Source organism: Elephas maximus, chromosome 4, assembly GCF_024166365.1.
Source record: "Elephas maximus indicus isolate mEleMax1 chromosome 4, mEleMax1 primary haplotype, whole genome shotgun sequence".
In the NCBI taxonomy this organism is placed as follows: Eukaryota; Metazoa; Chordata; class Mammalia; order Proboscidea; family Elephantidae; genus Elephas; species Elephas maximus.
The window spans coordinates 37,946,027-37,970,302 of record NC_064822.1 but is presented as its reverse complement, the minus strand read 5'-3'; the positions used below and the strand labels follow the sequence as shown (position 1 = coordinate 37,970,302).

Here is a 24,276-nt window from a genome sequence, read left to right as displayed (position 1 = left end):
ATTATGACTCAGTTTTGCCCCAAATGTTGGAAAAGACATCACACTGGGAGGCTCATTAGCCAAACTTAAAAAAACAATAATAATAATAATGAAAGTATATATTTTTTATATTTACTACTAAACTGAAGAGAAGCTAGGATATAGAACACATTTTTTTCTAAGCTTTTTGAAGACAAACTACATATTTTGAGTATTTATAATGATGTTATACCCTCAAGCATTTTTAAAAATTTAAAATAACATAGTTGAGAAATTAAAAAATACGGTCTTTCTAAAGGGGACCCCTTGTGGTACAACAGGTTAAGTGCTTGCCTGCTAACCAAAAATTTGGCTGTTCCAACCCACCCAGCTGCTCCATGGGAAAAATTCCCTGGCTACCTGGCTCATAAAGATTTGTTGTTGTGTGCCCTTAATGACCCTATAGAACAGAATAGAAGTGCCCCCTGGGGCAGTTTGGTTAATCACATAGTACAGTTATCAATTTTCAGAGAAATATAATGTAACAAAATGTATAGTAACCCTATAGAACACAGAAGAGCCACCCCATAGAGTTTACTGGGCTGTAATCTTTATGGGAATAGATCACCAGGCCTTGCCTCCCGTGGAGCCACTGGTAGGTTCAAACCACCAACCTTTCCTTTAGCAGCTGAGCGCTTTACCATCGAACTGCCAAGGAAACTCTGTGGGGCAGTTCTGCTAAGTCACATGGGGCTACTATGAGTCAGAAATTGACTCATCATTGCACCTAACAACAGCAAACACTGCCTTGCTACCTTGTCTGCCATTACCTCATTTAGTATAAATAAACGTATTGTATGGGCTCGGAGAGATATAGATAAGTTATACAGGAAACCCTTATCTTTCTGAGCCTTTTGTTGAGGAAACAGAAGCAGCTTGGTCTCATAAAAGAGATTTCTAGTGTAATATAATGCCCAAGATGACTGTCTCCTGGTATGCACAAACATTTTTAAAACATACTGATTGACTTTAACTCTAATACTTATGGTAATGTCTTAACACAAAATTATTTGGCTATCCACAAAAACTTTTCTACCCTAAAGCACGGGTAGCTTATACTCTGTGACAGCAAGCTGATATAAATAATGTCTCCGAAAAACAAGAAAGTAAATTTGCTATGATTATATTTTCAGAATTTATTCTAAATAAAGTATTTAGTATTATGCATAATTTTCCCTGCTTAAGTCAGCCTAATTGAGAACTGACCGTGTTTCAGTCCATCAACTAAACATATAGTTTTTATGTAAGATGGTTTGAGGAGTTAGAAGTAAAGAAGGTATACTTACCTATATACATTGAAAATCAGTTGAAGATACGCAATTGTATACTTTTTTCCTTACCAAACCAAAAAACCTGTTGCCATCAAGTCGATTCCAACTCATAGTGACCCTATAGGACACAGTAGAATTGTCCCATAGGGTTTCCAAGGAGCGCCTGGTGGATTCGAACTGCTGACCTTTTGGTTAGCAGCCGTAGCTCTTAACCACTATGCCACTAGGGTTTCCATTTTTCTTTATAACTTTAGACATTTCAGTGGAATAGAAACATATACTCCCTACTCGGTAAGTAAAAAGGATATTAAATGTCTAATGTAGTCTGATTGGCAGCAATTCAAAATTTGATCTTTGGAACAGATCTCATCACTTTTAAGTGAGACAGACTTAAACTACAAATGATATATTTTGAAATTTTCTTTTTAACCTATTAGGTAAGCAAATAATAAAAGTTATTGCTGTATAATACAAATAGTACAAATTATAAGCATCATTCTACATCTACTTTAGTTAGCCGTGGTACATGAAGGAAATTATATCAAGGCGATGCTGTCAAAGAAAATCCCTTCTACAGTTACTACATTGTTTAGTTGTGTGTGTGTTTGTGGTGTTTCATTACAAAAAATAAGAGCTTTGTATGACCTGTTGATTATGCCAACTAAAAAGACAGCAGCATAGAACAAGTACCCTAAGTCATGCTTCTCAAGCATGAGGGCTTCTTTTAACATCGAGCAATATTACATGATAGTAAGTTGTGCTTTTGGTATCTATTGATGGGAAAATTTGATAAATCACTGTGAATTCCATAATACCTTTGAGTAGCTTTGTTGTTTATTAATTTGGACACCATCTGTGGGCATTAAAACAACATGTTAATTCAGTTTTCTGCTTTCAATAAGAAGCGTGTGTGTTTGTCATTTTTTCTGTTTTTCATTGTTCCTTGAATGGGTAAAAACTTTACTAACATTTGTGAACTAAAGTTCTTGGTATTGACATACAAACTGAATTCGGTTTCTTCCTTAGACATCGATTTTTATATTAGATTATAATATAGTAGTTACACATAAAATTTGAAGGATAAAGGAGTGATGAACCACTTACTAATAAAGATGAGTGAAATGCATTCCATCCCCAAACTCTGAAGATGCTCTCTCTGGGCATTCATTTCATTCATGTAGCAGCTAACTACAGTGAAGGCAGTTGAAGGAAGAATTACAGCATGGGACAGTACAAACAGCTTTTTTTAGTATTTGATGTTTTAGTAGATGACCTTTGAAATCATTTTCAGTCTTACTGTATAGATGATGTTAAAGAGATATTTCAAAGAAAAGATTAAAAATAGACCCAGATCACAGACAGAGCAGGAGAAAAAATTGTAGAACAAAAAATCAACTTCACAAAAAAGGCCAGACTTACAGGTCTGACAGAGACCGGAGGAACCCCTGAAACTGTGGCCCTAAGACACCCTTCTGGACTGGAACTGAAGCCATTCCCAGTGACCACCTTTCAGCCAAACCGTTGACAGGCCCATAAAATAAACAATAACACCTGAGGGGAACATGCTCCTTAGAACAACCAATTATACGAGATCAAAAGAGCAACATTTGCCCAAAAGCAAAAATGAGAAGGCAGGAATGGGTATAAACTCAGAAAGAAAGGGAACTCAGGACAGAAATGGGGAGAGTGCTGACACATTGTGAGGAGTGAAACCAGTATCATGGAACACTTCATGTACAAACTTATGAATGAGAAACTAATTTGCTCTGTAAGCTTTCACCTAAAAAATAAAAAAAATATGCTGGAAAAAAATAATAAACTTAGAGTTTTTTCATGCTTCTTAAAAGCATTTAGCTTTTCCTTTTTTATTGATGATGTTTTTGTTATACAGAATCAGGTTGATGGTAATTTTACTATCAATATATTCCTCAGCTTACCTGAAGAGTGTATGTACATACCTCCATCATAAGACATAGTTATGTTTTGTCTTAATTGCTGAAATTCCACATCAATGAGGGAAGTTGGGAAGGGAATCTGAAAATGATCTAAAGTTAATCAAACATTGAAACCTTATGCAATTTTAGTGAAATTCATACCCTGTTCAACTTCAGGATTTGTAACCCCTACTTAGGTCAAATTGGCGATCAACTTCTCAAAATTATAAGTTATTTATTAATTTTACTGTCACAAGCCTACAATACTGTGATCATAATAATAATACAAAATATGAAGCAAGGAGCAGGATTGCCTCAAAATGGCTTTGGGTGCTCAGTTTGAGTTGCATGAGCAGTGAGCCATCTGGTATTGTCCTTTTCCCTTCTCCCAGCATGAGGAGCTGTGTCCAAGTATAGCTTATCTTTAGACTCCCGAGGAGTTCCTTCTCAAGCAGGGAACCCATGGTCTCTAGATGCTGGGCGGTTGGAGTTTTCAGTTGTGAAGAGTTATTAACCTAAAATTCAGGATGCCTAAAGTCAAACAGTGTCTTTATTCCTCCACTGGTAGGAGCACTTTCCTTGTAGTGTAATAAGGGAGAATAAACGGAAACACTTCAAGATTGGTTCCATTAGAAATCAGGGAATATGAGCCAAAATAGCCAAAGAAGGAGAATTATAAAATTAATAAGCAAACAAGTTTTGTTTTTTACAAAGCAGCTCTTTTCTGTAGTAAGAGTGACCCTCTCAGAGGACCAGGTCTATTTGTCCTGCAGTATTATAGGCAGTGGCAACAGCATGCAGGTCATTAGAAGATTTAAAGATGGTTTGTCATCTCAAAAACTGTTGGTAAATGTAGGTGGGAAAACTTACAGGTGTAAAAACAACTTGGTAAAAAGTGAACTTGATTAGTTATGGCCCTTCTTTTTTAGCTGATGTAATAAGACTTTAGGGTAGGAATATATCCTGATTTTGATTAGCAGAATTTTGGCATTCATCACAGGTTATCCAGAGGGACAGGGTTCCAATATGAAATGTGTCAAATTATTGGCTACAAATCAGTCGATAATGTTGTTCTTGTGGCAAATTCCTTACATGCCCTGTTGTGGTTCGTCAGTAGCTTTTTAAGGAGTCTGCCCCAGAGAAGGCAGAAGTCTGTGTAAGTTAAGCATCTTAGAAAAAGAGGTATCGGGAGTGTTTACTACATTCAAAGGAGGTTTCAGGATGTCTCGCATTCAACAGAATAGTTAGAAGGTCTTTAAAAAACACCTGTGGAAGAAGTGACTGTTTAAGCACATGGCACCAGGAGGAGGAGTGGAGTGAAGGGGTTTTTGTTATACCAAGAGCAGAAACAGTATCTGCTGAAAAGAATTATATAATCGAGATTGAAAAAGCACTGACAACTAAGTAGTGTTTATGTATCTGTACATTAACATAAGGAAAGAAAACCTGGTTGAGAGTATGTGCTTCTTTTACACAGGGAAGAATTTCAGATGCAGATCTTATCTTAGATTTCAGTGAAAGGAAGAAAAGTATCTTGGTACATGTAGGTGGGAAAACGTTTAAGAATTGTAAAAACAATTTGATAAGTTACTTCATTAGTAGAGAAGGCAAGCAGGTGTGTAAGATAGACTTGTTTAAACTTATGTTTTAAATCATGTCATCTTGTTAAGTTTGATATTTGTATCTCCCCTCCCCCCTCATTAAATATGTGACCAAGTTCTCTTGTGTTCCCCTCTTAACCATCTCCTACATTCTTTTACAAGGTAGCTAGCTAGAGAACATCATATCAGATAGTCTCGCTGAAGGAAATAGTCTTAACATCATAAATAAGGTATTCTTTCTGTATTTAACAGTCCAATAATAAATATTCAGTGAATGATTCTCATTAGAGCGCTAACTAATAATCATTGTTGAAAGCATGTAATTATAGTATGCCACAGTGTTAAATGTTTATGATTTGCTTTCTTTTTGTAGAACACAAAGTAATTATAGTGGGACTGGATAATGCAGGGAAAACCACCATTCTTTATCAGTTGTAAGTATGGGTGTTTAACAGTTTTCATTATTTTAATTATTGAAACTATAAGTAATGAGATATACCATTAAGTATAATTTTAAAAAATGTTTTTTAATAAATTTTGTATTTTACCAAATACAAAATTTATTAAAAAGTAAATAAACTGCAGTGTTTACTAAAGCCTTCACAAACACTCATCTTTTTTTCAGTCTGGACAGAAAGAATTAACATTAAACTCAAATAAAGCTTGCATTATAATGCTGAGTGAGGTAATAAAATAGATTTCACTTAGTTCTTCCTATGTAAATAGACTGGTATCTCTAGGAAGCTATTACTAGTCTTCTAATAACTTGAGAATTGTTTAACATAGCCAGACTTGTCAAATCAAAAGAAATGAAAGTCGTCTCTTAAAATGTTGCTTCAGTAGCATACAACTAGAAGAGACTTGAGACTTTCAGAGAAACACATTAATATTTTAAGGATTTTTTTTTACTGCTCAGTGATTCACTTGCCAAAGTACCTCCCATTATCCTTTCAGAGCCAATGAAGTGATCCTTGTTAAGCAGTGGGAATGGATCTTATGTCCCAAGCGTTTTAATAAATGGTTACAAAATACTGCACACAATTGTATGACTTTTCTGTCTTCCAACCTTATCTTTCATTAGAAGTTCATCAGCCTTACAAAAAAAACAGCTCTCCACAAATATTTAGCTTGTGCAATGCTTAACACGTTTTTCAGCTACTTCACTAAAAAGCTACAAACTTAAAGTTTTGTCATTTCAGAATTGAATACATGCTTATTTTTCTTTAAAACATTTTAATTCATTGGGCATTATAAATTTTAATAAGACTCAGCTTTAAACATCAAATATAAACATTTAAGAATCATGTCATTGTTGTTGAAGTGATTTTGCACATAGCATTTAAAAATATATCTAAAACCCAAGAGAGATTTGCAAGCTTCTTCCAGCATACCATGTTTTTCACAAATAACATGCCCATATATATAATACACAGCATAGCACACTTACAAAAATAGCACGGGATGGGGAGGTTGCACAGTTGGCAAAAAAAAAACTATACATACGTTATTTGCGTAAACAGTATAGTTCTGGCGTGTTACAGGCAAATATTTGTTGAATGAAGTCATGTAGCTTCACCAATGATTACGATAACACATCTGTATGCATCAGTATTTTAAATATATGTATATATTTAGAATTAATTTTAATTAAAGTTTATTTTTGCCCATGGCCTTATGTTTTTAAGACTGTTGCTATTGTGTGCCATCAAGTGATTCTGACTGAGCAGAGTAGAAGTGCCCCATAAGGTTTCCTAGGCTATACTCTTCACAGGAACAGATCACCAGGCCTTTTCTCTCCCAGAGAGAAAACCCGCTCTGAGGGTTCAAACCACCAACCTTTTGGTTGGTAGCTGAGCACTTAACCATTGTACCTCCAGGGCTCCTTTTTTAAAGGCTAGTGTAGGTTGATGGGCCTGAACTAATTTTCACAGCTGAGCTCTCAGTTTTCTGCACATAAAGAGTCTTCGAAATTATGGATAGCCAGTATGCTTTGGTTGCTACTTCGCAAGTATTGGTGTTTCAGTCACCTAAAAACTTGTTCTCTCAGGATGGAGCATTTTTTCAGCTCTAACCGATACCCAGGCTTGTTGGTATTGGAATATTTGGCCACAGAAATGGAAACTCATAACCATACAAGTGTTCCTTCTATCCAGATCATTTAAGTTTGCAGATTATTTCATTAAAAACAACAAGAAAAACTCATTTAAAAGTTTTTTGTGTAGACATTTATTTGCACAAATTGTCTCCAAGATTATTTTTGATGCTTATGATTACCATCATTGGCACAAATAAAAGGAAAGATTGATTCATCTTAAAAATATATAGAGAAAATATGCATCGGGTTTTCAAGATTTACCAAATCTTTTTTATGGTGTCCATCTTTCAACAGCTTAATGAATGAAGTGGTTCATACATCTCCAACTATAGGAAGCAATGTTGAAGAAATAGTTGTGAAGAACACTCATTTTCTCATGTGGGACATTGGTGGTCAAGAGTCACTGCGGTCATCATGGAACACGTACTACTCAAACACAGAGGTATACTTCGATTACTTCTGGATATTAATGAAAAGAGCCAGAGAGCAAACCTAGAAAATAGGTAGGCTGTACATAAGGCATATTGACAGCTGCCTTTTAATAAGATGCTTGTTAAGGAATTTGAGGTTTTCAAATAAAAGAGAAAAGGTGAGTAGAAAGAGTAACGGATACTAATATTTGTTGAGTGCTTACTGTTGGATAGGCTTTCTCAAGTTCATCCTCATATTAATACGAAAGTATCTGTGCTGTATGAGAACCCTGACAGTAACAGAAACTATAACCGTAACCTAGATCTTAGAGCTTACGGTTACGGGAAGACAAAATATTTTAAGTATAATTTTAATAAAAGATGCAAAACTAACATGAATTGAACGTTCAGAACTTTGGTGAGGTTGTATTTTAATTGAAAAATAATTGAGTTTGCAGGCCACCTCCTAGAATTCTCTGTCACATTTCATTATTTTAGTAGTCGGGGCAGAGTTGGGGAACAAATCTGGACTCTCCTATTTCTGTTTTTAATTTCTTAGAAGCAAAATTTATTTTTAAGACCACGCATTGCTCTTGAGAGGGATTTATCTTTGAGAATGCTAATGCACAATTGCATACAAGTAATTTTTCTTTGCAAAGGGGTATTATTATTTATAAAACCAATTATTTTTCCTAAAACAAAGCCTGTTGAAACTTGACGGTTTGTTTTTTGGCCAAGGGGAATAGAAGGGGTGTGATGGAAGGAATTTTTGGTGGCTAAAGTCCTCTTTAAAATAAAAACCATGTGCCTTTTAAGATGTTTTGTGATAGTTTATGCATATGTGTCTGTATACTCTGATGCAATATGTGAGTAGTCAAACTAGAATGTCACGTCGTAGATGTTAAGCAGTTGTGATAGCACTGTTATTTGAAGGGGAAAATGAGGGACAGGCAAATGTTAGGGTTATGTTGTTAGCTACTGTCGAGTTGGCTGCGACTCATGGCAACCCCACATAACAACAGAATGAAATGCTACCTGGCTGTGCATCATCCTCATTATCACCGGCATGGTTATGGTTATAGGCTAACAATATGTATTTCTACAGTAAAATAACATTTCAAAACAAGATTATGTTAGATAGTAAGGGAAGAGTACATTTAGACATATGGCTATTTAAATAGCATAGCTGTTGGCGGCCGTTTTTTTGAAAAATTTCAGAAGTAATTCCAGCTATAAAAAGAACTATTTGTCATTATCTTTGAATAGTTCAGAGTTGATTCTAGCTGGTTCATGTATACTTAAAGCATTACAAAAGGACAGTTTATAAAATTACTGAAACTCTGGAAAACTTATTAGCATGAGTCCAGAGAGAGATACTTTATTACTGATGCCATTTGCATGAAACAATTCTTTTAATAAATGATTTCTATAAGAGTACCAAGATTATTACAAAGAACATTTGGCCTTCATTGCAGCACACCAGCATAGCGCATAGCACTGCGCTTTTTGAATCCAAGTAGGGATTTTATCCATGTTGTGCTTCACTAATCACTGTGCTCACTTTTGTCATCTTGCTTTTCGGAAATACTTTACATCGAGGAGTCATCCAAAAGCAACATGCCTCTGCTAGGGTACTAGTAGTGACCACTGGTGACTAATTCCTGACACCTTCCTCTCATTAGCTCGTAGTCACTTCCCCATATTCTGTCCATGCTTCCTTTGCCATGTGTCTTATATTCATCCTTTCCTTTCACTTTCCCTTTATCCCCTTTCTCAGTTTATAGTCTGATTACTCTCCTTAATTTTGAGGTCATCTATATACTCTGATTCCACCCTGCCTGTCTCAGTTTCCTTTTGCATTAATACTTAATCTCATTTCTTGACTGTTTCTTCTGCATAAGCTGTTCAATTTGGAGACAGTTTCTAACTATATTTTCTTCTTTTTACTTACATAAGTTTTTATTTTTAATAAAATATTTTTATTTTACTTTTTCATATATACCTTCACCAACAGATTGCTCCATTCCTCATTGTGCTCGCCTTTCTTTAATGTCACCTACTGCTTCTTTAGCATATTTTTTAACACCTTATATGATTCTGTTTAGCACAATTCAAGTATACACGATTCTGTTTAACACAGTTTAACATGTGACCCAAGCCATGGTGTTTTCAGTCGCCTCATGTGCATGCGAAAGCTAGACGATGAATAAGGAAGAGCGAAGAAGAATTGATGCCTTTGAATTGTGTTGGCGAAGAATATTGAATATACGATGGACTGGCAAAGAACAAACAAATCTGTCTCGGCAGAAGTATAGCCAGAATGCTCCTTAGAAGCAAAGATGGCGTAACTATGTCTCACATTCTTTGGACATGTTATCAGGAAGGTCAGTCCCTGGAGAAGGACATCATGGTTGGTAAAATAGAGGGTCAGAGAAGAAGAGGAAGATCCTCAATGAGATGGACTGACACAGTGACTGCAGAAATGGGCTCAAGCATAACAGTGTTGTGAGGATGGCGCAGGACTGGGCAGTGTTTCGTTCTGTTGAACGTAGGGTTGTGAGTCAGAACCACCTCGATAGCACCTAACAACAACAGCACGTTTCTGCTTCAGCTTTATTGTTTATATTGATACATAAAATTTTCTTTTAGCTTTTGGGGTTTTTTAAATATATTTATCTTTTTTCTCAAACTAGTTTATGTGCCTCTGATAGGCAGGAGACTGTTTTATACATAGACAAGTAGACAATTACTGATTTAAATGAATGTTATAGAGTACTTTTAAGTCTTAAGTAAAAGAGTGTTATTTGAAATCACTTTTTATTGCCTATATTTGCAAACAAATCTTAGCATTATTTATTCAGACATTTGTTTTTGTCTTAAATAAACTTGGGCATTGTTTTTATTTGTTGACATTATGAGTTGTCGTTTTCTTATTATTAACATTTGGATTTTGCTTGCAAGTTGTGTTTCAGTATTATATAAATGCCTAACGATTAGAGAACCAGTTGCCGTCGAGTCGAGAGGGGTCGTTGGGTAGTGTAGACAGTTAAGCACTAGGCTGCTAATCAAAAGGTTGTCAGGTTAAACCCACTCAGGTGCCTCAGAGAAAGCTCTGCTGATCTGCTTCTGAAGGATCACAGCCACTGACAACCCTGTAGACCCCAGTTCTGCTCGCACATGGGGTTGCCTGGAGTCAGGATCAGCGCCGAGACAGCTGGTTGGGTGTCTGGTGACGGTGAAGGGACGACAGATGTCTCCTATAATGATTATGCCACGTTTAAAAAGTGTCGTATTATTTGAGCATAGTTTCGCTGAGACTTTGTCAACGTTCCGTTCAATTTTTTTTTTCTTTTTACTTGTCTTCTAGTTCATCATTCTCGTTGTTGATAGCATTGACAGGGAACGACTAGCTATTACGAAAGAAGAATTATACAGAATGTTGGCTCATGAGGTAAATTCTGAAAGCAATCTTTTAAAAAATGGAGTAAAGTGTGCACTGATTTTGTTCTTTTACAGAGATTAATGTGGTAGGATGTTTTTTCATCATTAACAAAATTTTATATGTTGAATTGATTAGAGTCTTGAAGTCAGAATTTTCACTACTTTTTCAAACTTAAAGAAACTAACAAGTTAATTTATAGACTACTGTTATGGAAAAAATGTTTAAAAGTTAAAACTACTTATAAATGCCTTTTTTAAGGAAGTCTGATAGATTAAATTGAGTCAAGAAAGGGGAAACCTTAAATGTTTTCCCCTCAAGAGTTGTATAACTGAAAATTCTTTAATGAATAGTTTAAGATCTCTTAATTCTGAAATATTTTAGGTATATAAAAAACTTAGGGAATAAAAAATACTTATGAACTTGTCATTCACTCTATCAGACATGAGACCTTTGCAGTCTGATTTCTTTCCCTTCGTTCTCTGAGGTATTCACTATGCTAAAAGTAGTCTTTGTCATATATGTGCATTTTTATACTTTTACCACATTTTTAATTATCCCTAAATTGTAGAGAATATTGTGTTCCATGCTCTTGAAACTTTATGTAACGGTATTATTATATACATACCTTTCTGTAACTCACCTTTTTTTTTTGGCACAACATTGAGATTTATCCTTGTTAGTACATACACCTTTGGTTCATTCCTTTTAAGAATTATATAGTATTCCACTGTGTAAATATACTACAATTGATCTGTTCTTCTGTTAATGAACATTTAGGTTACTGCTAGTATTTTTATAATATAAACAATACTGCAGTGAACATTGATCAATGAGTTTAGGTTATATAAAGGGGAATAAGTACTAAGTATTGCCCAGCCCCCCTACACTCCCTTACTATACTTTAAATTTTGGAGAAATTTACAATTAGAATATTGCTCACATAGTTTAAAGTCAGTATTTAAGATTCAAGTTTATTTTTTTTAGTTGATTCCTTTGACCCAACAATAGAAAAATTAATCCTAATTATCTGACTTATCTGTCTTTATTAGACTGAATCATTAAGTCATGGTTATTAGAATTTTTTTTCAATAAGCGTTTGAAATAATTGGTAGTACCTAATCATTTCAAACCAGAAGGGTTTTATTAGAACTGTCCAGGAGTGTATATTTTACCCTGCTCCAGTGGTTTTATATGAGTTGTGACGTTCATATTGATTGCAGGATTTACGGAAGGCTGCAGTCCTTATCTTTGCAAATAAACAGGATATGAAAGGGTGCATGACGGCAGCTGAAATCTCTAAATACCTCACCCTTAGTTCTATTAAGGATCATCCATGGCACATTCAGTCCTGCTGTGCTTTAACAGGAGAAGGGTAAGTGCTAATCAACTGTGGGGAGAGATGACTTCTTCCAAATTTCTCTGTCAACATTTTTAGATCAAATTGTCTTCCTCTTTTATCTGATTTCTTTTCTTTTCTTTGGTCTTTATATCAAAGATGGTTTTTATTTTGTGCCTCAGGCTTACAATAATTTTAGTAGACAAAATTACTGACATTTTTTCTAACTAACTTTTAATACAAATGTTTTACCAAACTGTTTTTTTCACTGTGCTTTAAGTGAAAGTTTACAACACAAGTTAGTTTCTCATACAAAAATTTATATACACATTGTTATGTGACCCTGGTTGCTCTCTCTATAATATGACAGTACACTCCTCATTTCCACCCCAGATTTCCTGTGTCCATGCAACCAGCTCCAGTCCCTTTCTGCCTTCTCATCTGGACAGGAGTTGCCTGTTTAGTCTCGTATATCTACTTGAACTAAGAAGCATGCTCTTCATGAGTATCATTGTATATATCTTACAGTCCAGTCTAATCTTTGTCTGAAGAGTTGGTGTCAGGAATGGTTTTAGTTCTGGGTTAGCAGAGAGTCCAGGGCCATGACTTCCAGGGCTCTTTCACTCAGTCAGATCATTAAGTCTGGTCTACTAACTAGAATTTGAGTTCTGCACCCCGCTTTTCTCCGTCAGGGACTCTCTGTTGTGTTGCCTGTCAGGGCAGTCGTTGGTGGTAGCCGGGCACCATCTAGTCCTTCTGGTCTCAGGCTGATGGTTGTTGTTGTTGTTGTTGTTGTTAGGTGCCCTCGAATCGGTTCTGACTCATAGCGACCCTATGCACAACAGAACGAAACACTGCCCGGTCCTGCGCCATCCTTACAATCGTTGTTATGCTTGAGCTCATTGTTGCAGCCACTGTGTCAGTCCACCTTGTTGAGGGTCTTCCTCTTTTCTGCTGACCCTGTACTCTGCCAAGCATGATGCCCTTCTCCACAGACCGATCCCTCCTGACGACATGTCCAAAGTATGTAAGACACAGTCTTGCCATCTTTGCCTCTAAGGAGCATTCTGGCCACACTTCTTCCAAGACAGATTTGTTTGTTCTTTTGGGAGTCCATGGTATATTCAATATTCTTCGCCAACACCACAATTCAAAGGCGTCAACTCTTCTTCGGTCTTCCGTATTCATTGTCCAGCTTTCACATGCATACGATGTGATTGAAAATACCATGGCTTGGGTCAGGCGCACCTTAGTCTTCAGGGCGACATCTTTGCTCTTCAACGCTTTGAAGAGGTCCTTTGCAGCAGATTTGCCCAGTGCAACCCGTCTTTTGATTTCTTGACTGCTGCTTCCATGGGTGTTGATTGTGGATCCAAGTAAAACGAAATCCTTGACAACTTCAATCTTTTCTCTGTTTATCATGATGTTGCTCATTGGTCCAGTTGTGAGGATTTTTGTTTTCTTTATGTTGAGGGGTAATCCATACTGAAGGCTATGGTCTTTGATCTTCATTAGTAAGTGCTTCAAGTCCTCTTCACTTTCAGCAAGCAAGGTTGTGTCATCTGCATAATGCAGGTTGTTAATGAGTCTTCCTCCAATCCTGATGCCCCATTCTTCTTCATATAGTCCAGCTTCTCTGATTATTTGTTCAGCATACTGATTGAATAGGTATGGTGAAAGAATACAACCCTGACGCACACCTTTCCTGACTTTAAACCAATCAGTATCCCCTTGTTCTGTCCAAACAACTGCCTCTTGATCTATGTAAAGGTTCCTCAGGAGCACAATTAAGTGTTCTGGAATTCCCATTCTTCGCAATGTTATCCATAATTTGTTATGATCCACAGAGGCGAATGCCTTTGCATAGTCAATAAAAGACAGGTAAACATCCTTCTGGTATTCTCTGCTTTCAGCCAGGATCCACCTGACCTCAGCAGTGATATCCCTGGTTCCACGTCCTCTCCTGAAACCAGCCTGAATTTCTGGCAGTTCCCTGTCGATATACTGCTGCAGCCGTTTTTGAATGATCTTCAGCAAAATTTTGCTTGTGTGTGATATTTTTGAATGATCTTCAGCAAAATTTTGCTTGTGTGTGATATTAATGATATTGTTCTATAATTTCTACATTCGGTTGGGAGTAGGCATAAATATGGATCTCTTCCAGTCCGTTGGCCAGGAAGCTGTCTTCCATATTTCTTGGCATAGAGTGAGCACCTCCAGCACTGCATCTGTTTGTTGAAACATCTCCATTGATATTCCATCAATTCCTGGAGTCTTGTTTTTCGTCAATGCCTTTAGAGCAGCTTGGACTTCTTCCTTCAGTACCATAGGTTCCTGATCATATGCCACCTCTTGAAATTGTTGAATATCGACTAATTCTTTTTGGTATAATGACTCTGTATTCCTTCCATCTTCTTTTGATGGCTTCCTGCTTCGTTTAATATTTTCCCCACGGAATCCTTCACTATTGCAACTCAAGGCTTGAATTTTTTTTCAGTTCTTTCAGCTTGAGAAATGCCAAGTGTGTTCTTCCCTTTTGGTCTTCCATCTCCAGCTCTTTGTACAGGTCATTATAATACTTTACTTTTTCTTCTTGAGAGGCCCTTTGAAATCTTCTGTTCAGTTCTTTTACTTCATCAATTCTTCCTTTTGCATTAGCTGCTCGACGCTGAAGAGCAAGTTTCAGAGTCTCCACTGACATCCATCTTGGTCTTTTCTTTCTTTCCTGTCTTTTCAGTGACCTCTTACTTTCTTCATGTGCGATGTTCTTGATGTCATTCCACAACTCGTGTGGTCTTCGGTCACTAGTGTTCAATGTGTCAAATCTATTCTTGAGATGGTCTCTAAATTCAGGTGGGATATACTCAAGGTCATATTTTGGCCCTCGTGGACTTGCTCTGATTTTGTTCAGTTTCAGCTTGAACTTGCATATGAGCAATTGATGGTCTGTTCCACAGTTGGCCCCTGGCCTTGTCCTGACTGATGATATTAAGCTTTTCCATCGTCTCTTTCCACAGATGTAGTCAATTTGATTTCTGTGTGTTCCGTCTGGCGAGATCCGTGTGTGTAGTCGCCGTTTATGTTGGTGAAAGAAGGTATTTGCAATGAAGAAGTCATTGGTCTTGCAAAATTCTATCATTTGATCTCTGGCATTGTTTCTGTCACCAAGGCCATATTTTCCAACTACTGATCCTTCTTCTTTGTTTCCAACTTTGGCTTTCCAATCACCAGTAATTATCAATGCATCTCGATTGCATGTTTGATCAATTTCAGACTGCAGCAGCTGATAAAAATCTTCTATTTCTTCATCTTTGGCCCTAGTGGTTGGTGCATAAATTTGAATAATATTCGTATTAACTGGTCTTCCTTGTAGGCATATGGATATTATCCTATCACTGACAGTGTTGTACTTCAGGATAGATCTTGAAACGTTCTTTTTGAGGATGAATGCAACACCATTCCTCTTCGAGTTGTCATTCCCAGCATAGTAGACTATATGATCGTCCGATTCAGAATGGCCAATACCAGTCCATTTCGGATCACTAATGCCTAGGATGTCAATGTTTATGCGTTCCATTTCATTTTTGACGATTTCCAATTTTCCTAGATCCATGCTTCGTACATTCCAGGTTCCAATTATTAATGGATGTTTGCAGCTGTTTCTTCTCATTTTGAGTCGTGCCGCATCAGCAAATGAAGGTCCCGAAAGCTTTACTCCATCCACATCATTAAGGTTGACTCTACTTTGAGGAGGCAGCTCTTCCCCAGTCATCTTTTGAGTGCCTTCCAACCTGGGGGGCTCATCTGCCAGCACTATATCAGACAATGTTCCACTGCTATTCATAAGGTTTTCACTGGCTAATGCTTTTCAGAAGTAGACTGCCGGGTCCTTCTTCCTAGTCTGCCTTAGTCTCGAAGCTCAGCTGAAACCTGTCCCCCTTGAGTGACTGTGCTGGTATTATACCAGTGGCATAACTTCCAGCAACACACAAGCCCCCACAGTACGACAAACTGACAGACACATGGGGGGCAGGCTGATGGAGTCTCTGGTTTATGTGGCCTTTCTGTCTCTTGGGCTAATATTTTCCTTATGTCTTTAGTGTTCTTCATTCCCCTTTGCTGCAGGTGGGTTGGGACCAATTGATGTATCTTAGATGGCCACTCGCTAGCTTTTAAGACTCCAGACACCACTCACCAAAGTGGGATGCAGAACATTTTCTTAATAAACTTTGGGCATAACAAACTTTTGATTTAAGTTTTCACAATCCAGATTTTATTGCTGTTCCTTTCTTGCTTTTTTCATTTACTAACTAGAAGGAAACTGGACTGCTACCTGAATTAAAAAGGGGCTTTAAAGAAATTTCACTCCTACAAAAGCTTAAGCCTAAGCATCCTAGCTTTCTTCAAGAGTTCATCTTCTTTATTATTAGGGGTCCTTCTGGACACAATTCTAGGCAATAAACATTTGAAACAAATGCTATCATTGTGTCTTTTTCCTTTCCTAAGAGTTTGAGTGTGGATATAGTACACCAAGTAGAGCCCAGTGTGTTATATATGGATTACCCAGTTTATTTCTAGGAATTTATTTATCCTCAAATCCAACTGACCTTCCTAGTTTTTTTTTAGACTAGAAATGGCTTGCAATATCATGTCTGTGTATAGACTTTTTGGCCTCTGCTTTTAAGATTGGGCCATAAACATTCCAGTCTTTAGAATTTAGGAGGGGAGGGTAAAGTGCCTACTATCTTTCTATAGTTATTTCAGTTTTAGTTATGTACAGAAAAAAGGAGAGAGGGTGGCTCTTTGCAACCTTAATGGCAAAACTCCTAAATCTGTATCTTCAAGGTGAAATTGAAGCAATTCACACATTATCCAACTAATTATGATAATTTTAAGTAAACCTCGCATTTAACATTGTCACTGAAATATGTAAGTAATTATTTTAGTATCAACTTTTGGATAAGATTGAAAAATAATAAGTATGCTGTCCGTTTTTAAGTACAAAGCTTCTGATTTAGAAAATACATCTATCTTTTGTTTCAGGTTGTGTCAAGGTCTAGAGTGGATGACCTCCCGGATTGGTGTGAGATAACTTTTTTCCTCAAAAGAGACTGTTCTATTTATTCTGTGAACATGAACATTTTTTTCTGGTACCGTTGGCTGCTAAGGCAGCAGCATGTTTAATTTATAACAACACAAACCTCTATGAGCAACACTTGAATCAAGTGCAGCTGAACTGGAACGTAAAAGATTTTTTCTTACCTTTTTTTTAATGCACTAATCTTCAGTTGGATGAACATAATGTATAACTATGTTTTCAGCAACGAAATTCTTCTGATTCCTTATTCTAATTATTCAGTGACTACCTTATGAGAAATGTTTGTCATATGTTTAATGTTTTCTGAAATATTGTAATGACCCTGATGACCAATTCCATTCATTTATTGACCTTCCCGCCCCCAGATAATTACCGTTTTAACAAAGCAGTAGTGAAAACCATCAGATATTGCTTGCAGACTTCTCTATTCTTAATATTTGCCCCCTCTATAAACCACTTACCTTTTGGACAGAATTTACAGAGGAAAAAAAATCTGCTTAGAGAATATACACAAGGAAGATTAAAAATCATGAGACTTTACCTTTAAATGAGTAACTTTCCCCACATCACTGCAAGTCATTGAATAATTTTAAGTCACTATTAGCTTGGAAATTAAATGGTTATAACCTAAAAGAATTAAGGTCGCTCTTCTGCCTGTGAATTGGGGAATGGGAAAATAGGCCTTCTTATTCACATTTGATCAAAAATTCATCAAGGTAAAAGGTTTATTTGACAGCCCAGCTTTGGTGGTAGGTTCTGTTGGTTCAATCGTATATTTTTGGAACGTCACGTTATTGAAGGCTCACATAACCGCAGGAAGTCACGACCGCACACCAGCACTGAAAGTAAAGCAAGACACGGGAGATGTATTTTATTATCAATTACAGACAATTTTATTATCAGGAAAGGTTCAGTTGTTCCGTTTGCAAGGGTTATCACATCTACTGTAGGTACTGATTTGGCTGATAGCTAAATCAGAAGTGTAAGTAGTTCATATTGTTTCTTGAAATTCAAAAATTGTGTGTGTCCGTAATAGCATTTCTCCCACCAGCAGTACATTTCTTAAAGCGTCGTGTGGCTTTCCTTAAGTCCATTTGAAGTTTTAGTATAATAGGCTTGAAGCAGTTGCCATGTTTGTAGTTACATTTCGTGTTTAAAATCTTTTCACTGGATTGTAGACAACTGCCAGATTTAATCCAGGTTTTTAGAATATTACTATGAGAATCAAACTTAGCACACTAACAGCTTATAAATTAAATTTAAAAAGAAAAGGCCATAATCTATAAAAAGTGTATTGGATAGCATCAAAAAGTTTTTGAGGCAGTTGTCTAATATGAACGGAACCTAAACATTGCATACCTTAAATGAAGAGGGAGGACAAGTATTCTAATTTTGATTCTGTTTATTTCAAGTATGTGATTTTGTTATAATGAAAGGGATAAAATGCATACTTAAAGAACAATACATTTTTGCGGGTTTTTTTTTTTTTTTAATTTGGGTCAAATATAAGATTCAGTGTTCATAAGAATATCAGAATACCTATTCAAAAGCTGTATTTTAATTTTTTTTATTTGTAAATTGGCTTAAATTTTATCTTGTTTTCAGGTGTATTGGGTTTATTATATTTAGTTAAAATTAATGTGGTAACATTTTTCTGATTTCCCTTCAGTGGTAGCACATCTCAAAACTGAAGAGTCAGAGTAAAGTTTCCTGGGTTTTGGGAACTAGTTGTTGACTTTGTTTTGAACCTTTTTCTTAGTGATCCTATAGCAGATAGAACATAAGGGTTTTTTTGTTTTCTTAATCAACAAGACAAGAAAAAAGCAGACTTAAATCAATATGGCTACTTTGTGGTTTGTGGGGGAGGCAGGGAAGGAAAATTATGAAAATACCATTTACCTAAAGCACACTTTGCCTGCATTTCTGTCTTGGATATATGTAGGTTAGCCAGAAGTACTAAGGATAATTCTCAAAGTCTGTTTTGAAAAAAGCATATTCAGTACTCCTGTATGCATTCTTATGAAATGATTATCTGCCCTTTTGTATCTAGATATGATTGGCTGGCTCAGTTTTCTTCTATCAGAATATCTGCTTATTTTTTATATTACCACATCAGCATTATATTGAAAGTGTTTTTAATAGTTGATTGTATTTTGTCAAACAACTACTAGTATAGACTCAAATTTGCTATTTAATTTTTAAAATACAATTTATTTTCTAAAGCTTTTTTAAAACATGTTTATTTTGAATTAGAAATGACTTATGCTAGCTGTGTGTTGAAGATGAACTTGGCATCCAACGAGATTTTGTACTGACAGTTGGGAAAAGTTCAATTAAGAACTTTAAGACTTTTCAAAAATATTTTATAAGTTCTCATTAGATATTTTTGTTATAGTAATATGAAAGCCATCATCCTTTACTCCAAGAGAATGTTTTAGCCCAATCAAGTATCTAATACTTTATGAAGCATTAATTGTCATTCACTTTAACTCAATTAAATATAAGATACTGTCTGATAAAAATGTACATTTGTAATTGATTAGTGCCTTTATTCCTATTTTCAGATAAATTCCCAATTGTGTACTATACCTGTTCTTTGGAGGTCAGATTAGCAAGCAGATTTATTTAATAATGAAATATTCATTTGCATTTCACCCTCCCCTTCAACTCCAGGTATTTTCTAGAAAAATTTCTAATAAGTAGTAGAAAGCAAGTAAGCACATTACCCTTGGGAGATTATCCTACATTCTGCTTTTAATTTGAGGATGAGGAAATTGAACTTTAATTGATGTCTTTTCAATATATTATTATAACTAAATATAAAACTACTACCTTTGTAAATTCAAATATGGCATTTATCTTAATTTTGAACCTGTTACTTTCTTCATTTTTAAACCAATCATTCTTACTGAAGCCTTTCGAAAACTCTTTTAGTGATTAACAGGCCCTTTTACGTGGGAATATATTGCATATTTTGAATTGTTGATATAATTCCTTGAAATCTGAAGTGTACATAATCTATTAAAAAACTAAAGATGAAATATACAATTTTTACTTTTAGGCTCTTGTGTTAGTATCTTAAAGGTATATATAATCACCTATATTCTGTATTCATTAAAGGAAAGACAATAAATTCAAATTCCATTGCTACAAATAATTTTTAAATGCATACCACCTCTGTAGCTATAGTCATTTTGATTAAGCATAATTTAACCTTCTGTATCTATATTATAGAGTGAAAATAATTATTTTTCTATGGAAATAGTGAATGATATAGACAGTGTTGTAAATAGTATGCTACCAAGAATTATGGGACATCCTAAAGCAAAAAGAAGAAAGAAAACAGTAAAAGCTTTTTTGTTGTTGTTTTTGGCTTTTTTGGTATATTTTAGGGAAAGTTATATACAGACTTGTTTCTGACTAGTATTCTCATTTAATCCTTAACTATGTGAAACCATATCAGTAGAAAACTGTGCTGGTATTATGCCTAAATAGATAAATCGCATTTTATCTATTTGGATTCAGAAAACTTCACATATAGTTCAGTTTTAAAGGATATTTTATGTTTTTTACGAGTAATTTATTTCAAGATAGCATGGTATATTAAAAAGAATGTCATGCTTTTGAAAGAAGTAGATTTAAATCTTAATTTGGCCATTAATTGTCTTACTGACTTTAGGTCATTTATTTACTGTCCATGTATTTCCTTTTTTCTCTCTCTCTGCTGAGGAACCTAAGCAAACTAGAGCTCTAATATTTTTTGGTCTTAAAATCCTGAATCCTTGTATACTATTACTAAAATTGGAAAACCCAGAATATAGTAGGAAAAGACATGTAATATGAAATTAAATTCATTTGTATTATTTGATTGCTACAGAGGTTTCAAACACAGCAAAAATTGTGAGGATGGCACAGGACCAGGCAGTGTTTCATTCTGTTGTACATAGGTTGCTGTGAGTTGGAACTGACTGCACAGCACCTAACAACAACAACACCCATTTATCCCTTCATTTCATATGTGAATACAATCAATTACAGTATAAGTAAGTGGTATGACTTGAACTGATAAAAAAAAAAGCTAGTGACAATGCAAAAAAACAAGCCATACATATGCTAAGAAAATTATGTTAAGCTTCTTACTATATACCAGTGTGTGTTGGTGGAAATACTCTGTTCTAGGGGTTTTACCTTGCTCATTTTTCTGGCATTTACTACTTGGATGGAAGTGGTTAGTTTGTTCAATTTATTCGCTTTAAGTACCACCTCAACCTATAATTTTGTTTGACTTTCTAGTATTGAAAGTATAGTGTAGTCATGATGTCAGTATGTGTTACAAGTGTCTGTATATATCTGAAAGTGGTTTATAGTCAATATTAATTTTTTCAGTAATGTCTAATCCTTATCCATTTAGTATTAATATGGAGTCTAAAATCCAAAAGCTAGGTTCCAAAAAGTGTTTTCTTAAGTGTTCCAGGTGACCAAAGCTAAATAGAAAGGCCAATATGAAAAATATTTCTACTACTCTGTTTTAATCTTAAAGTCCAAAAATATTTTGTTCAGAAGATATACAAACAGCTTTAAATGTATATGGTTTGGTGATGTGGTGATGTGTTTGGGAGATGTTAACTGGGAGGTTTAGAGGCACACCCAGAAACAAAAGACAAAAATGGGATAGAATGATCTTCAGAAGGTTATTAGATAATAGAAAATCTGAATGAAAACTATGAGTTTCCCCATTTAAGGCATTTAAAATTACTAGCAAGTACAGTCTTTTGCTGTACAGATGGATGGCCTCTATTTTTCATTTGGCCACAGGACATGAGGACTGATAACGTTGTTAGAATATGAAGTGTAGTTAGGTAGATGGAGCTTTGTATTTTTGGTTTTTTTTCGGAAAGTAACAGTTTCCCCTGGAGATGAGGAAATAACTATTTTTTTTTGCATACATTTGGAATAGAAAACAAAGTTCTAAAAGAGTGAAAATGTTCTTTTGCACAAAGATTTTATTGAAAAATTACCTCATTTTTCAGTCCATAAGGTGCTTTGTTCAGTTTGTGGGAGATTGTACCATCCCATAAATACCCCCTTCACCCAAACTGTATTTGAAATATGCAAAATTTGCCACTAAGATAGCTTTCCTTGGGAATGATGTTTTGTTTTTAATTCTTTACCACCAGCAGGGCTCACATGGTGGATCAGAGTCACACATAGTCTGCACTAAAGCTCACGGACAAGTGCTCAGTTTAATTAAATCAAGTAAAGGAATGGAAAAATTCTAAAACTTGATTATGTTATACTGTGACTGTGTTTCCATCAGTGTTGGTGAGCTATCAGATGACTATCAGTTGGTCTTGATTTCATCTAGTTTATTTGCATGGTTTAGCCCTATTCTGAAGAAAGACTATAATCATTTTAATCTTATATTTTCCCTCAGGAAATTCAGTGACTCAGCAGCCCCTGTCTTGTTCTCTTGGAGTAAACTGTTCAATGTAGTTGTGGAAACTTTTAATTACTATTTTAAAAATAAAAGTTGAGCTTTCCTATTATTTCCTTAAAAGTGTGAAATATAATGATGGTTATCATTTTTTTCAGTTTTGGAAGAGCTGTATTTTTACCCTGTTCATCTGTTCCACAGAGCAGTTTAAAGAAACAAAAACTAAAAGCAGTTACAAGCCTTGCTCTGGCATTTATTCTAATTGGGATATAATGGTTACAATCACATATTGCCATCTGAATATAAAATGGTGCTTTAGATCATTAAAGAGGAAGCAGTAGGCCCTGTACTCTATAGACTTCTTGCCGTGGAATGTAAACTAAAGTGTCTATATTCGTTTTGATGTTCATATCTTAATATTTAAATACAAAATGTTATTCATCAAGCTTCAGGCTTTCTGCAAAAGCTCTAACAATGTGTTAGCTAATCAGCTGGGTTGAATAGAAGATGGTGCTAATAAGCCCAAAGTTATGGATTGGACCTCTGTGTCCGCCCTCTAGTGTAGTACAGAGAGGGAAAAAAAAAATACCTTTCATTCCACAAACTGCTTCTAACCCCAACTAACGCCTTGAAATGTGTGCTATTTGTCCAATATTTTTAAAGCATTAATAAAAGAACAAAAAAATTACTTAATGCATACATATCACTACTTGAAAATGGTTCAAAGCATGTTCTAATGGTGGGATTGTTTAAAAGATGTTTTAAAATTTTAATAGCTCATTGCTTTCATAAAATGCCTATTTTATATGTTAGGTTTAAGTTACTGGGATTCATGGTTTTTTGTTTCTGCAAATATGTTATAATGGGTTGGTTGCATGTCTGCTTACCCAAGTAAAAGGATGCTATTTGCTCGGAAATGTTCATCTTTTACACAGGTTTTGGCTCCTTTACAATCATGGTGCAATATAGTGTAACATTCATTTGTTTTTGGTCAACAGTTTTATTTTTGTCATAATAAATAATTACTTTTCCAATATGAAGTGAATCCCAGTGTTTGCTTTCAAAGATAAAAACTCATTTTGACAGGCTTTTTGTTGCAAAGTGATAGAAACCCTCCTAAGCTAACAAGGAGGGGGAGTTTATTTTAAGGGTGAGGTGTAAGGTGGTCGGACTATAGAACCCAAGGTCAGGGATACAACTGGATCGCAGGGACAGGTTGGGGCCAGAGGCGGGGGCACTGAGAAGAAACCAGGAAGTTATCTTTCTCAATCTTTCGTGAGACTGGCTTTCTCTGTTTGCCAGTCCACGTGACATATAATGACCAAGTCTAACCAAAAAACAAAACCACACCCGTTGCCGTTGAGTCGATTCCGACTCACAGCGACCCTATCGCTACTATATTTTTATCCTTGTATGAGGAAGAATTTAGACTATTATAGCTTCTTAGTTACAATTCCATATTTCCCAGAGAAAGAGTTCATTAGCCTATGTCAGGTCAGTTATTCTCCCGGTCCAAACAACTCTGACCAAGGGGAGAGGACATTTACCAGAGAAGAGGAATTCCTGTGGACCAGGAGGACAGTCCAAGTGGGTGTGCACGCCATTATGAGAGATCATCTGGACCTTGTGTCCACTTG

The 24,276-nt window shown here is 35.6% G+C and overlaps 1 protein-coding gene across 3 annotated transcripts in view; it reads left to right on the top strand.

Moving 5' to 3' along the window:
- The window catches only part of ARL5B (ADP ribosylation factor like GTPase 5B), a 33,312-nt gene extending 9,637 nt beyond the window's left edge, over window positions 1-23,675 (top strand). For all 3 annotated transcript variants that reach the window (XM_049881896.1, XM_049881898.1, XM_049881897.1), the window contains 5 exons: window positions 5,198-5,258; window positions 7,214-7,361; window positions 10,697-10,780; window positions 11,992-12,143; window positions 17,151-23,675. In XM_049881896.1, coding sequence (XP_049737853.1) covers window positions 5,198-5,258; window positions 7,214-7,361; window positions 10,697-10,780; window positions 11,992-12,143; window positions 17,151-17,199 — 494 coding nt within the window. In that variant the 3' untranslated portion in view covers window positions 17,200-23,675. The remainder of the gene's footprint in view (window positions 1-5,197; window positions 5,259-7,213; window positions 7,362-10,696; window positions 10,781-11,991; window positions 12,144-17,150) is intronic.
- Window positions 23,676-24,276: the final 601 nt, after the last annotated feature.